The sequence below is a fragment of the Rana temporaria genome, chromosome 12 (genome assembly GCF_905171775.1).
Source record: "Rana temporaria chromosome 12, aRanTem1.1, whole genome shotgun sequence".
Taxonomy (NCBI): Eukaryota; Metazoa; Chordata; class Amphibia; order Anura; family Ranidae; genus Rana; species Rana temporaria.
Window position 1 is genome coordinate 13,497,691 of NC_053500.1, and position 14,339 is coordinate 13,512,029.

The 14,339-nt window shown below is 47.3% G+C and overlaps 1 protein-coding gene across 1 annotated transcript in view; it reads left to right on the plus strand.

Moving 5' to 3' along the window:
* The first annotated feature begins 3,184 nt into the window (after positions 1–3,184).
* PSMF1 (proteasome inhibitor subunit 1) overlaps positions 3,185–14,339 on the plus strand; it is a 16,641-nt gene continuing 5,486 nt past the window's right edge. Inside the window, exons 1-3 of the mRNA XM_040331836.1 lie at positions 3,185–3,365; positions 9,672–9,818; positions 10,555–10,637. Of these exons, the coding sequence (XP_040187770.1) occupies positions 3,231–3,365; positions 9,672–9,818; positions 10,555–10,637 (365 nt within the window). The 5' untranslated portion in view covers positions 3,185–3,230. The remainder of the gene's footprint in view (positions 3,366–9,671; positions 9,819–10,554; positions 10,638–14,339) is intronic.

Genomic DNA, 14,339 nt, shown 5'->3' on the forward strand with positions numbered 1-14,339 from the left:
ACCCCTGGCTTGCATACTGGAGTTCTTCTATAAACCCCCGGCTTGCATGCTGGAGCTCTTCTATAAACCCCCGGCTTGTATGCTGGAGCTCTTCTATAAACCCCTGGCTTGCATGCTGGAGTTCTTCTATAAACCCCTGGCTTGCATGCTGGAGCTCTTCTATAAACCCCCTGGCTTGCATGCTGGAGTTCTTCTATAAACCCCTGGCTTGCATGCTGGAGTTCTTCTATAAACCCCTGGCTTGTATGCTGGAGTTCTTCTATAAACCCCTGGCTTGTATGCTGGAGTTCTTCTATAAACCCCCGGCTTGTATGCTGGAGCTCTTCTATAAACCCCCGGCTTGTATGCTGGAGTTCTTCTATAAACCCCTGGCTTGCATGCTGGAGTTCTTCTATAAACCCCTGGCTTGCATGCTGGAGCTCTTCTATAAACCCCTGGCTTGCATGCTGGAGTTCTTCTATAAAACCCCTGGCTTGTATGCTGGAGTTCTTCTATAAACCCCCGGCTTGTATGCTGGAGCTCTTCTATAAACCCCCGGCTTGTATGCTGGAGTTCTTCTATAAACCCCTGGCTTGCATGCTGAAGTTCTTCTATAAACCCCTGGCTTGCATGCTGGAGTTCTTCTATAAACCCCTGGCTTGCATGCTGGAGTTCTTCTATAAACCCCTGGCTTGCATGCTGCACCTTTTCTTTAAACCCCTGGCTTGCATGCTGAAGTTCTTCTATAAACCCCTGGCTTGCATGCTGAAGTTCTTCTATAAACCCCTGGCTTGCATGCTGGAGTTCTTCTATAAACCCCTGGCTTGTATGCTGGAGCTCTTCTATAAACCCCTGGCTTGCATGCTGGAGTTCTTCCTTAAACCCCTGGCTTGTATGCTGGAGCTCTTCTATAAACCCCTGGCTTGCATGCTGGAGTTCTTCTATAAACCCCCGGCTTGTATGCTGGAGCTCTTCTATAAACCCCTGGCTTGTATGCTGGAGTTCTTCTATAAACCCCCGGCTTGCATGCTGGAGTTCTTCTATAAACCCCTGGCCTCCATGCTGGAGTTCTTCTATAAACCCCCGGCTTGTATGCTGGAGCTCTTCTATAAACCCCTGGCTTGTATGCTGGAGCTCTTCTATAAACCCCTGGCTTGTATGCTGAAGTTCTTCTATAAACCCCTGGCCTCCATGCTGGAGTTCTTCTATAAACCCCTGGCTTGTATGCTGGAGTTCTTCTATAAACCCCCGGCTTGCATACTGGAGTTCTTCTATAAACCCCTGGCTTGTATGCTGGAGTTCTTCTATAAACCCCCGGCTTGCATGCTAGAGTTCTTCTATAAACCCCTGGCTTGCATACTGGAGTTCTTCTATAAACCCCCGGCTTGCATGCTGGAGCTCTTCTATAAACCCCTGGCTTGCATGCTGGAGCTCTTCTATAAACCCCTGGCTTGCATGCTGGAGTTCTTCTATAAACCCCTGGCTTGCATGCTGGAGCTCTTCTATAAAGCCCTGGCTTGCATGCTGGAGTTCTTCCTTAAACCCCTGGCTTCCATGCTGGAGTTCTTCTATAAAGCCCTGGCTTGCATGCTGGAGCTCTTCTATAAAGCCCTGGCTTGCATGCTGGAGTTCTTCTATAAACCCCTGGCTTGCATGCTGGGGTTCTTCTATAAACCCCTGGCTTGCATGCTGGAGCTCTTCTATAAACCCCTGGCTTGCATGCTGGAGTTCTTCTATAAACCCCTGGCTTGTATGCTGGAGTTCTTCTATAAACCCCTGGCTTGCATGCTGGAGTTCTTCTATAAACCCCTGGCATGCATGCTGGAGCTCTTCTATAAACCCCTGGCTTGCATGCTGGAGTTCTTCTATAAACCCCTGGCTTGTATGCTGGAGTTCTTCTATAAACCCCTGGCTTGTATGCTGGAGCTCTTCTATAAACCCCTGGCTTGTATGCTGGAGCTCTTCTATAAACCCCTGGCTTGCATGCTGGAGTTCTTCTATAAACCCCTGGCTTGTATGCTGGAGTTCTTCTATAAACCCCTGGCTTGCATGCTGGAGTTCTTCCTTAAACCCCCGGCTTGCATGCTGGAGTTCTCCTATAAACCCCTGGCTTGTATGCTGGAGTTCTTCTATAAACCCCTGGCTTGCATGCTGGAGTTCTTCTATAAACCCCTGGCTTGCATGCTGGAGTTCTTCCTTAAACCCCCGGCTTGCATGCTGGAGTTCTCCTATAAACCCCTGGCTTGTATGCTGGAGTTCTTCTATAAACCCCCGGCTTGCATGCTGGAGTTCTTCTATAAACCCCTGGCTTGCATGCTGGAGTTCTTCTATAAACCCCTGGCATGCATGCTGGAGTTCTTCTATAAACCCCTGGCATGCATGCTGGAGTTCTTCTATAAACCCCCGGCTTGCATGCTGGAGTTCTTCTATAAACCCCTGGCTTGTATGATGGAGTTCTTCTATAAACCCCTGGCATGCATGCTGGAGTTCTTCTATAAACCCCTGGCATGCATGCTGGAGTTCTTCTATAAACCCCTGGCATGTATGATGGAGTTCTTCTATAAACCCCCGGCTTGCATGCTGGAGCTCTTCTATAAACCCCTGGCTTGCATGCTGGAGTTCTTCTATAAACCCCTGGCTTGCATGCTGGAGTTCTTCTATAAACCCCCGGCTTGTATGCTGGAGTTCTTCTATAAACCCCTGGCTTGCATGCTGGAGTTCTTCCTTAAACCCCTGGCTTGTATGCTGGAGTTCTTCTATAAACCCCCGGCTTGCATGCTGGAGTTCTTCTATAAACCCCCGGCTTGTATGCTGGAGTTCTTCTATAAACCCCTGGCATGCATGCTGGAGTTCTTCTATAAACCCCTGGCATGCATGCTGGAGTTCTTCTATAAACCCCTGGCATGTATGATGGAGTTCTTCTATAAACCCCTGGCTTGTATGCTGGAGTTCTTCTATAAACCCCTGGCATGTATGATGGAGTTCTTCTATAAACCCCCGGCTTGCATGCTGGAGTTCTTCTATAAACCCCCGGCTTGCATGCTGGAGTTCTTCTATAAACCCCTGGCTTGCATGCTTAAAGTTTTTGGAGGCGGAGCGTCCTCTGAGTTCTGTCCGCAGACGTGCTGCGATCTCTGTCGCCACCTAGTGTCCAACCTAAGGAATTACACTAAAACAAATCTTTCCCTTCTGTTTCGTTGGTGCGGGAGCTGTCGGTGATCCCGGAAGTGCTGGATTCACCATAAACAAACATGGCGTCGCCGGGCTTGGAGCTGCTCTATGTTCTGGCGTCTCCGGAGATCAGCCAGCCTCAGGACCCCCTGGTCTGCTTCATCCACTGGGAACTGATCAGCCAAGGCCTCCGCTGTCTGGGGAAAGGAGAGAAGGTAACACAAGCCATTTCCTGTGTGATCAGAGCTGTCCAGGGTAGTGCAGGGCTGGAGGCTCATCATATAATGTCCATAGGGGGGAAGACTGGGATCATTGTTAAATAATTTATATGTATCTTTATGAAGATTGCTACATGAAGACTTTGTTACATTGTCACTGAGATAGGAGAATTGTAACTTTCTGTATCCAAAACTGTCCACCTAATAACTCCACAGACCCCTAGATCAATACTCCTACCTGATCACATCCCGTTAGATCAATACTCCTACCTGATCACATCCCCTAGATCAATACTCCTACCTGATCACAGACCCCTAGATCAATACTCCTACCTGATCACAGACCCCTAGATCAATACTCCTACCTGATCACAGACCCCTAGATCAATACTCCTACCTGATCACAGACCCCTAGATCAATACTCCTACCTGATCACAGACCCCTAGATCAATACTCCTACCTGATCACACCCCCTAGAACAATACTCCTACCTGATCACAGACCCCTAGATCAATACTCCTACCTGATCACACCCCCTAGAACAATACTCCTACCTGATCACAGACCCCTAGATCAATACTCCTACCTGATCACAGACCCCTAGATCAATACTCCTACCTGATCACAGACCCCTAGATCAATACTCCTACCTGATCACAGACCCCTAGATCAATACTCCTACCTGATCACAGACCCCTAGATCAATACTCCTACCTGATCACAGACCCCTAGATCAATACTCCTACCTGATCACAGACCCCTAGATCAATACTCCTACCTGATCACAGACCCCTAGATCAATACTCCTACCTGATCACAGACCCCTAGATCAATACTCCTACCTGATCACAGACCCCTAGATCAATACTCCTACCTGATCACATCCCCTAGATCAATACTCCTACCTGATCACACCCCCTAGATCAATACTCCTCCTACGTGATCACATCTCCCTAGATAAATAATCCTACCTGATCACAGACCCCTAGATCAATGCTCCTTCACCTGATCACATCCCCTTAGATCAATACTCCTCCTACCTGATCACATCCCCTTAGATCAATACTCCTACCTGATCACATCTCCCTAGATAAATAATCCTACCTGATCACACCCCCTAGATCGGTACTCCTTCTTCCAGCTGATCGCAGACCCCTAGATCAGTACTCCTTCTACCTGATCGCAGACCCCTAGATCAGTACTCCTTCTACCTGATTGCAGACCCCTAGATCAGTACTCCTTCTACCTGATCGCAGACCCCTAGATCAGTACTCCTTCTACCTGATCGCAGACCCCTAGATCAGTACTCCTTCTACCTGATCGCAGACCCCTAGATCAGTACTCCTTCTACCTGATCACAGACCCCTAGATCAATACTCCTTCTACCTGATCACAGACCCCTAGATCAATACTCCTTCTACCTGATCACAGACCCCTAGATCAATACTCCTTCTACCTGATCACAGACCCCTAGATCAATACTCCTACCTGATCACACCCCCTTAGATCAATACTCCTACCTGATCACACCCCCTTAGATCAATACTCCTACCTGATCACATCTCCCTAGATCAATACTCCTACCTGATCACACCCCCTTAGATTAATACTCCTACCTGATCACACCCCCTTAGATTAATACTCCTACCTGATCACACCCCCTTAGATCAATACTCCTACCTGATCACACCCCCTTAGATCAATACTCCTACCTGATCACACCCCCTTAGATCAATACTCCTACCTGATCACACCCCCTAGATCAATACTCCTACCTGATCACACCCCCTTAGATCAATACTCCTACCTGATCACACCCCCTTAGATCAATACTCCTACCTGATCACACCCCCTTAGATCAATACTCCTACCTGATCACACCCCCTTAGATCAATACTCCTACCTGATCACACCCCCTTAGATCAATACTCCTACCTGATCACATCCCCTAGATCAATACTCCTACCTGATCACACCCCCTTAGATCAATACTCCTACCTGATCACACCCCCTTAGATCAATACTCCTACCTGATCACACCCCCTTAGATCAATACTCCTACCTGATCACATCCCCTAGATCAATACTCCTACCTGATCACATCCCCTAGATCAATACTTCTACCTGATCACATACCCTAGAGATCAATACTCCTGATCACATCCCCTAGATCAATACTCCTCCTACCTGATCACATCCCCCTTAGATCAATACTCCTCCTACCTGATCACATCCCCTTAGATCAATACTCCTACCTGATCACATCCCCTTAGATCAATACTCTTCCTACCTGATCACATCCCCTTAGATCAATACTCTTCCTACCTGATCACATCCCCTTAGATCAATACTCCTCCTACCTGATCACGCCCCCTAGATCAATACTCCTCCTACCTGATCACATCCCCTTAGATCAATACTCCTCCTACCTGATCACATCCCCTAGATCAATTCTTCTACCTGATCACACCCCCTTAGATCAATACTCTTCCTACCTGATCACATCCCCTTAGATCAATACTCCTCCAACCTGATCGCAGACCCCTAGATCAATAATCCTACCTGATCACACCCCCTAGATCAATACTCCTACCTGATCACACCCCCCCTAGATCAATACTCCTACCTGATCACACCCCCCCTAGATCAATCCTCTTTCTATGCTGGGTGTGTGTTATACAAGTGTCTGGGTTTTAGAATGATCACGGCTCCCCCTCCATTTCTTTTCTATATAGATTTTTAGGACTGTGTTTCCTCCCGCCTCCCATGTATTGCGCCCGTCATTCCTGTTCTTCTTCCAATGATTCATCATCAGTTGTTGTTTCCCATCTCTGACTCCCTCCCGCGTGTCGTCATTCATCGCCCATTAACTTTTATAATGGCTTTTTTTAATTTCGGCTTTATTTTATGGAGTAATTAAAATGACACTAAATGATATCTGTATGCTCCAAAAATAATCCACATGTATCCGCTTTATAATGGCCTTGTAATCTATTTTTAATGTCATTGTGTTACACTGTGTTTTTCTGCCTCCTTGGAACGTCCTCCCTTGAGCTCCCGAACCTCTTTCTTTTTCCCATCACATTTGTTTGAAACAAGCGGTGCAATTTAAAGGGGTTCTATGCCCCCCCCTTTTTTCTTCTTCAAATTAAAATAACAAACATGCCTATACTTTCCTGCTCTGTGCAATCGTTTTGCACAGAGCAGCCCCGATCCTCTTCCTCTGAGGTGCCCCGGCACTCCTGGCCCCTATCCCCTCATCGGGTGCCCCCACGGAGAGCCACTTTCCATGGGGGCATCCTTGCTGGCTCGCTCCCGAGTCCCACTGCTGCGTCCATTGACACATACACGCCCCCCACTCTCATGTCACTACATTTGATTTGCTGCTATCAATCTGTCCAGTGAGGAGAGAGACAGTGGCTGGGAGCTGCTGCTCACGTGCACATCGCTGGATCAGATCGGGTCCAGGTAAGAAAAAAAGGGGGGGGGGGTCTGGAGGAGCTGCAGCACAGAAGGTTTTTCACCTTCATGCACAGAATGTATTAAGGTGAAATACAATGAGGCTTTACAACCACCTTAATTGTGGTCATGTGACAGTACAAATACCATAGTCCAGTGGTCATGAAATGGTGGACTGCGGTAAGGACCCAGACCATCAGCCCACCAGTCTGCAGCGCTAGATCCCAGCTGCTCAGCAACCATTGGATACTAGGACCACTGCCGTCCTAGAAACCAATGACATCACGTGTGTGTGCCCCCGCTTCCCGCAGCAAGCTCCCCCCGACAGGTCCTGCCCCCTGCAGGTCACTTCTTCTCCAGCCACTGCCCCCTTCCTGCCTGTCTACAGGGGCCTATGCATCAGGTACGGGGTACACTGTTCAATTTGAAGGGCTCTACCATTCTATAGGTGCACTATGATGGATCAAAATTGATCTAGAAGACTACTAATGGGGGAACCTGATCTGTGGGGGCACCTGATGTAAGGGGGCACGCTTATGGGGCACTTGATCTAAGGGAGCACTCTTATGGGGGCATCTGATTTAAGGGGGCACTCTTATGGGGGACACCTGACGTAAAGGGGCACTCTTATGGGGGACACCTGACTTAAAGGGGCACTCTTATGGGGCACACCTGATTAAGGGGCACTCTTATGGGGGACACCTGACGTAAAGGGGCACTCTTATGGGGGACACCTGACGTAAAGGGGCACTCTTATGGGGGACACCTGACGTAAAGGGGCACTCTTATGGGGGACACCTGACGTAAAGGGGCACTCTTATGGGGGACACCTGACGTAAAGGGGCACTCTTATGGGGGACACCTGACGTAAAGGGGCACTCTTATGGGGGACACCTGACGTAAAGGGGCACTCTTATGGGGGACACCTGACGTAAAGGGGCACTCTTATGGGGGACACCTCATATAGGGGGGCACTCTTATGGGGGACACCTCATATAGGGGGGCACTCTTATGGGGGACACCTCATATAGGGGGGCACTCTTATGGGGGACACCTCATATAGGGGGGCACTCTTATGGGGGACACCTCATATAGGGGGGCACTCTTATGGGGACACCTCATATAGGGGGGCACTCTTATGGGGACACCTCATATAGGGGGGCACTTATATGGGGACACCTCATATAGGGGGCACTCTTATGGGGGAGACCTGACGTAAAGGGGCACTCTTATGGGGGACACCTCATATAGGGGGGCACTCTTATGGGGACACCTGAAGGGGGCATGCAAGGAAAATTAAAAAAGCATTTTAGCTTGCACATGATTGGATAATAAAATCAGCAGAGCTTCTCCTCATTTCAGATCTTCCCCCTCAGATTTACAGTGACTGCACTTTGCACTTGTAGTTTGCACTTGAAGTGCAAAGTGGTTTTGCCTTTTGTACATTAACCCCCACTGTGTCGGCATTGGGCAGATGGAACATATAAGATTGGTAAGCCTAGGGCAGAGCGCAGGACCCGCCAAATCCATGTGTTCTCGTCGGTGCCGGTTGCCTCTCATCTCCTCTCGTACCTTGGGCCTAGTTTACCTGTGTAGACGTGCATTGAGAGCGGCCATAGACGCCGCCGATAACACCTTGATTATTCTAGATGTCACCACATGCAAAGATGAGGAAATGTAACTCATGCAAATCTTGAGTTACATAAAAGAGAACATAACCTATATTTATATCAGGGAGTGTCCGCATGTTCGGGGAGTTTCTTGTTTGGTGTTGGCCTAATACCTAAAAACCCTGCTATTTACTTCTATTAGCCAGAAAACCTCCTCGGCGCTCCTTTCACTTGTTAATGTGCTCTCAAAAAGTGATAAAAGTATTTTTAAAACTACAGGTTTCATTAAAATAGTACCTGGCGATCCTGCCATAAAGGTCCCTGTTCAGTTATTTCCTGTTATGGGGGAGCCAACTGAACTCTAGTTGTGCAGTTGCCCTGTTGCATGCACTTCTGGGGGGGGGGGGGGACACTACAAGTGGATGTGCTGATGGGCATTACACGGGCATGGTCCACTGTTGCCACTTTCAGGAAGCCAGTCTAGAGCAATGATGTTCAGACCACACTGGATCAAGGCCATGTAGATGGGAAGTGGCACATGGGTTCTCAACCTGTGACAGATTTTTACATACTGTCCCTGGTTTTACTGAGGCTGGCAACCCTGATGGGGGGGCCCCCTAGTGGCATGGGGCGCTCGGGCACTGCCCGTCGTGTGCCCGAATGGTCAGTCCGCCCCTGCTTAAATCCCACTTTCTGATTGGCCGGGAGGAGAATCAGGAAGATAATAGTGAATATTAATTCACTATTGTCACACAAGTGGGTGGGCTTTACTGCGCCCCGAGTCCACCCCTTTTTTTTTCTCAAGCCAATTTGGAACCTCCGGCTCTAATCATGTGCTTAAAAAAAAAAAACATTTATATCCATGCATCCAACGCCCTACATGTAGATTAGGAGGCCGGGTGCATGGATTGGGGGGGGCGCCACTGCCTCTGGCTCATACTTCTTGGAGTGAGGTAGGAGCTGGGGGAAGGAATCGCAGCACACAAAGGGGGTCGCTAGCATCCAACACTCCTGGAAATGTCAGATGCTGAAGATTCTGCCAAAGTTGTAGCTTTTTATCAGAGGTAAGTTTGGTGTCACGCTTGCTGAAGAGGTAAGTATCAAACGTCTGTTGGTAGGCTGCCTATGTAAGAATTGTTTAGACCGGTTTGTATCAATCCTGCAATCTGTTGTGTGTATTAGGAAAGTTTTCATGTGCTGTTGTTTTGTTTCCCCCCCCCCCCCCACCCACAGGCCGGAGCCAATGAGAAAGAATCGGAGCGACTTCCAGATGGCTGGGCCAGCAACAAAGAGCTGTACACCCTGCGCTACGGGAACGACAAGTCAAAGATCCTACTCAAAGTCCTGAGAGTGGATGACACTCTGATAGTCAATGCTATGGTGAGGATACCGTTGTACAGGGCGGTGTACACCATTGTTTTTAGTGTTTCAGATTTTTTATTATTTGTCATTTCACGTCTTTAAATTGGAGTCAACTGGTGGAGTCTGCTGAATGCTGAAAGTCCAGGGGAGGCAGAGACGAGGGGGTGCTGCGGCTGCACAGAGAGGCTCCAGGATCTGTAGCAGGAGTTCTGGTTGCCGAATGCTGAGACAAGGGGGTGCTGCGGCTGCACAGAGAGGGGCTCCAGGATCTGTAGGTGGAGTTCTGGTTGCCGAATGCTGAGACAAGGGAGGCAGAGACAAGGGGGTGCTACGGCTGCACAGAGAGGTTCCAGGATCTGTAGGTGGAGTTCTGGTTGCCGAATGCTGAGACAAGGGAGGCAGAGACAAGGGGGTGCTACGGCTGCACAGAGAGGTTCCAGGATCTGTAGGAGGAGTTCTGGTTGTTGAATGCTGAGACAAGGGAGGCAGAGACAAGGGGGTGCTGCGGCTGCACAGTGAGTGCTTGGGCTCCTTCACATACCAGAAAGTACACAGCATTTTTTAAGGAGGAATTTAGGACACAAGGTACATTTTCAGGGTACTGCTTGGACACCAATAACATTTCAAGGTATTCTCTAATCCAGCTGTCATTCATGTAATGGGGATTGTAAAATAATGCGCAATTGATATATTTTTTTTTTTTTCCTGCAGCAGAACATTGTTAATTAAGCCTTGTTATGTTTGCTACACACAGAACACGCAGACAGAAAAGGTCAGCAATCTGACGCTGAATGTGGGCGACTTCATAGACCCCGCCAACCTGAAAGACTTTCACAAGTCAGTATTCATTATTAGTGTCATTTATTACAGTGTTATGTCATTCATTATAGAGTGTCATTTATTACAGTGTTATTCATTATTAGTACAGTAAAACCTTGGTTTGAGAGTAACTTAGTTTGAGAGCGTTTTGCAAGTCAAGCAAAAAGTTTTAATACATTTTGCCTTGATATACAAGCGATGTCTTGATATAAGAGTAGCGTCACGTCACAACTGAGTATAAAAAAGAAGAGAGGAGCCTCCAACTGTAGCAATATGGTTACATTTATTGAAGGTGCAACTTATTGCTACACTTGGAGGTGCCTCTCTTCTCTTTTATACTCTGTAAAAAAAAATGCTTTGATATACAAGTGCTTTGGATTACAAGCATGTTTCTGGAAAAAATTATGCTCACAAACCAAGGTTTTACTGTATCATTTATTACAGTGTTATTCATTATTCTGAAAAATAAAAATTGGTAAATGCGCACACATTTCTTGTTCATGCGAACACTTCTTTCTTAATTTTAAAAAATGTCTGTGGCATGTTCAGTGCAGAAAAAATGCAGCATGTTCTACATTTTATTTATTTTTATTTTTCTGGAAATGACCGCACTGGTGTGAACTATGCTGTTGAAAACCATACTAAAACCTACTATCGCATGTGTTTTTGATGCAGGGGGGGGGGGAAAATGCACTGGACTGCATGTGGTGTGAACTGGCCCTAAAATGGACCTGTCGAAAATGTGTATCCAAATACTAACAGTGGCTGGTGTGCATTTGTTATCTCTCATTTTATTTTAACTGGGTCAGGGTAGGCCAGTGATGGCGAACCTTGGCACCCCAGATGTTTTGGAACTACATTTCCCATGATGCTCATGCACTCTGCAGTGTAGTTGAGCATCATGGGAAATGTAGTTCCAAAACATCTGGGGTGACAAGGTTCTCCATCACTGGGGTAGGCCATGGATGGCAGCCAGAGCAGATATGCGTTATAGTCCAAATTTGGTTTGTTTGGTTTTGCTGAAATTTTACACATTTTTTCTTAATCTTTGGACTTTTTTATTAAAGTGTAACTAAAGGCACAAGTGTTTATTTTGGATAGAGTAAGGAGGGGCGTGATATTTTTTTTTTTTTTTCCCTGCCTATGTCCCATTGGAGAGATTTCCCTTCACTTCCTGTCCTATAGCCAAAACAGGAAGTGACAGGAAATCCCTTCTTAAGTGAGTAAATACCTGGTTGTATTCCTGTTCTGAATTCCCTGTATTAAAGGGGTTGTAAAGGTAAAAGGTTTTTTACCTTAATGCATCCTATGCATTAAGGTGAAAAAACATCCGACAATACCGCCCCCCGTTTTTACTTACCTGAGCCCTCGAAAGTCCCACACTCGCCCCCGTCGTCCTCCTCGTTTCTGAGCCTGGCCGTTGGTTGGCTACACTGGATGAATTGAAAGCAACGCAGCCATAGACTCGCACTGCTGTCAATCACATCCAATGATGCGGCGCGCCAGGGGCGGGGCCGAGTAATACAGTAAGCGGCAATAGCTACCGGCTGTATCACGGGAGTGTGCCCACAGGAACACAACACCGTGCGAGCTCGCATGAAGGTGTTAAGTTCTTGCGGAGAGAAGCCGAGACAGCAGTGGGCGTACCTCCGCTTTAAGGTAAACCTTCTGGGGCAGATCCACAAAAGGATTACGCAGGCGTATCTACTGATACGCCAGCGTAATTTTAAATTTCCCGCGTCGTATCTTTGTTTTGTATCCACAAAACAAGATACGACGGCATCTGGGATCGATCCGACAGGCGTACGTCTTAGTACGCCGTCGGATCTAAGCTGCAATTTGTCGGCGGCCGCTAGGTGGCGTTCCCGTCGAAATCCGCGTCGAGTATGAAAATTAGCTAGTTACGGCGATCCATGAACGTACGTCGGCCCGGCGCATTTTTTTACGTCGTTTTCGTTCGGCTTTTTCCGGCGTATAGTTATAGCTGCTATATGGTGGCGTACTCAATGTTAAGTATGGGTAGTCGTTCCCGCGTACCATTTTTTAATTTTTTACGTCATTTGCGTAAGTCGTTCGCGAATAGGAATTTGCGTAGAATGACGTCACCGTCGTACGCATTGGCTTGTTAAATTTTGAGCATGCGCACTGGGATACCCCCAGGGACAGCGCATGCACAGTTAAAAAAAAAAAAAAAAAAACGTTGTTTACGTCGGGTTACGACGTATTTACATAAAACACGCCCTCTTAAAGCGGGAGTTCACCCATTTAAAAAAAAAAAAAAAATCTCCCCTTAGCTTCCTGCTCGTTCGGTCTAGGGGAATCGGCTATTTATATTAAAATATGTGCAGTACTTACCCGTTTTCGAGCTGCATCTTCTTCCGTCGCTTCCGGGTATGGGTCTTCGGGAGCGGGCGTTCCTTCTTGATTGACATTCTTCCGAGAGGCTTCCGACGGTCGCATCCATCGCGTCACTCGTAGCCGAAAGAAGCCGAACGTCGGTGCGGCTCTATACTGCGCCTGCGCACCGACGTTCGGCTTCTTTCGGAAAATCGTGACGCGATGGATGCGACCGTCGGAAGCCTCTCGGAAACCTGTCAATCAAGAAGGAACGCCCATTCCCGAAGCGAAGGAGAGGATGCGTCTCGTAAACGGGTAAGTACTGCACATATTTTAAAATAAATAGCCGATTCCCCTAGTAATAACGAGCAGGAATCTAAGGGGGAAAAGTGCCCTCTAAGGGTGAACCCCCGCTTTAACATCCATTTGAATTCCGCTCCCTTACGCCGCGAGAGATACACTACGCTGCTGTAACTTACGGCGCCAATTCGTTGAGGATTCGATACAAAAAAAAGGAAGTTACAGCGGCGTAGTGTATCTTAGATACGCTACACCCGGCGCAATAATGCGCCGTTGTACGTGGATCTTCCCCTCTGCCTTTACAACTCCTTTAATGCATTAAGGTAAATTTGGACCAGTACCCCTATAACAAAGCAGAATCTAGGGGAAGGAGAGAATGCTGGAGCCAGTCAGTTGTATTGCAGCACTTATCTGCCAAGAAGGCACATGCTGATGGGAGTAGTGAGCAAAGTGACAGAAAGGTGAGCCCATCGATCTGCTGCTTTCCCTTTTACTGTCCAATCACAAGCTGGCGCTAGACCTGTAGGTCTTATTTAGCTGCAGCAGAGATAACCTGTCAGACATGGCTGTGCTGTGTGGCAGAATTGTGTAAATCAAAGAGTTTTATTGAAAAAGGTACATCAACAAACAAAAAGAGTACAAAAGAGAAAAAGACTGTGGTGGACACAGCATAAGGTATCAAACATCAGAACAAATAGTCCGTAGACCTGAGATCAATCCGGCACTTAGGGATCCAAAAGCGAATCCAGAAAACCGGCAATACAATGTCCTCAACTCCAGTAGCCTGCTAAATTAACCTAATGTCGGCTTAGGTGACATACCGGCTAACACGCCGGGGCAAATGTAGAACTTAAAAGCAAAGTTACTATACGATACACAACATTACCAAAATATAAAAAAAAATAAAAAAATAAAGATATTAAATAAAATAACAAACCAAAAATTAAAATTCAAGCAGGCACATAGCAGAGGATATCAGTTTTTCAAAATATAAAATAAATAATGCATCCTGTGTCCAGGGCCGACAGGACCAGGCCCGAGGGCCCAAGCCACAAAGAACAAAGAAAGAGAGGATGAAAAGAG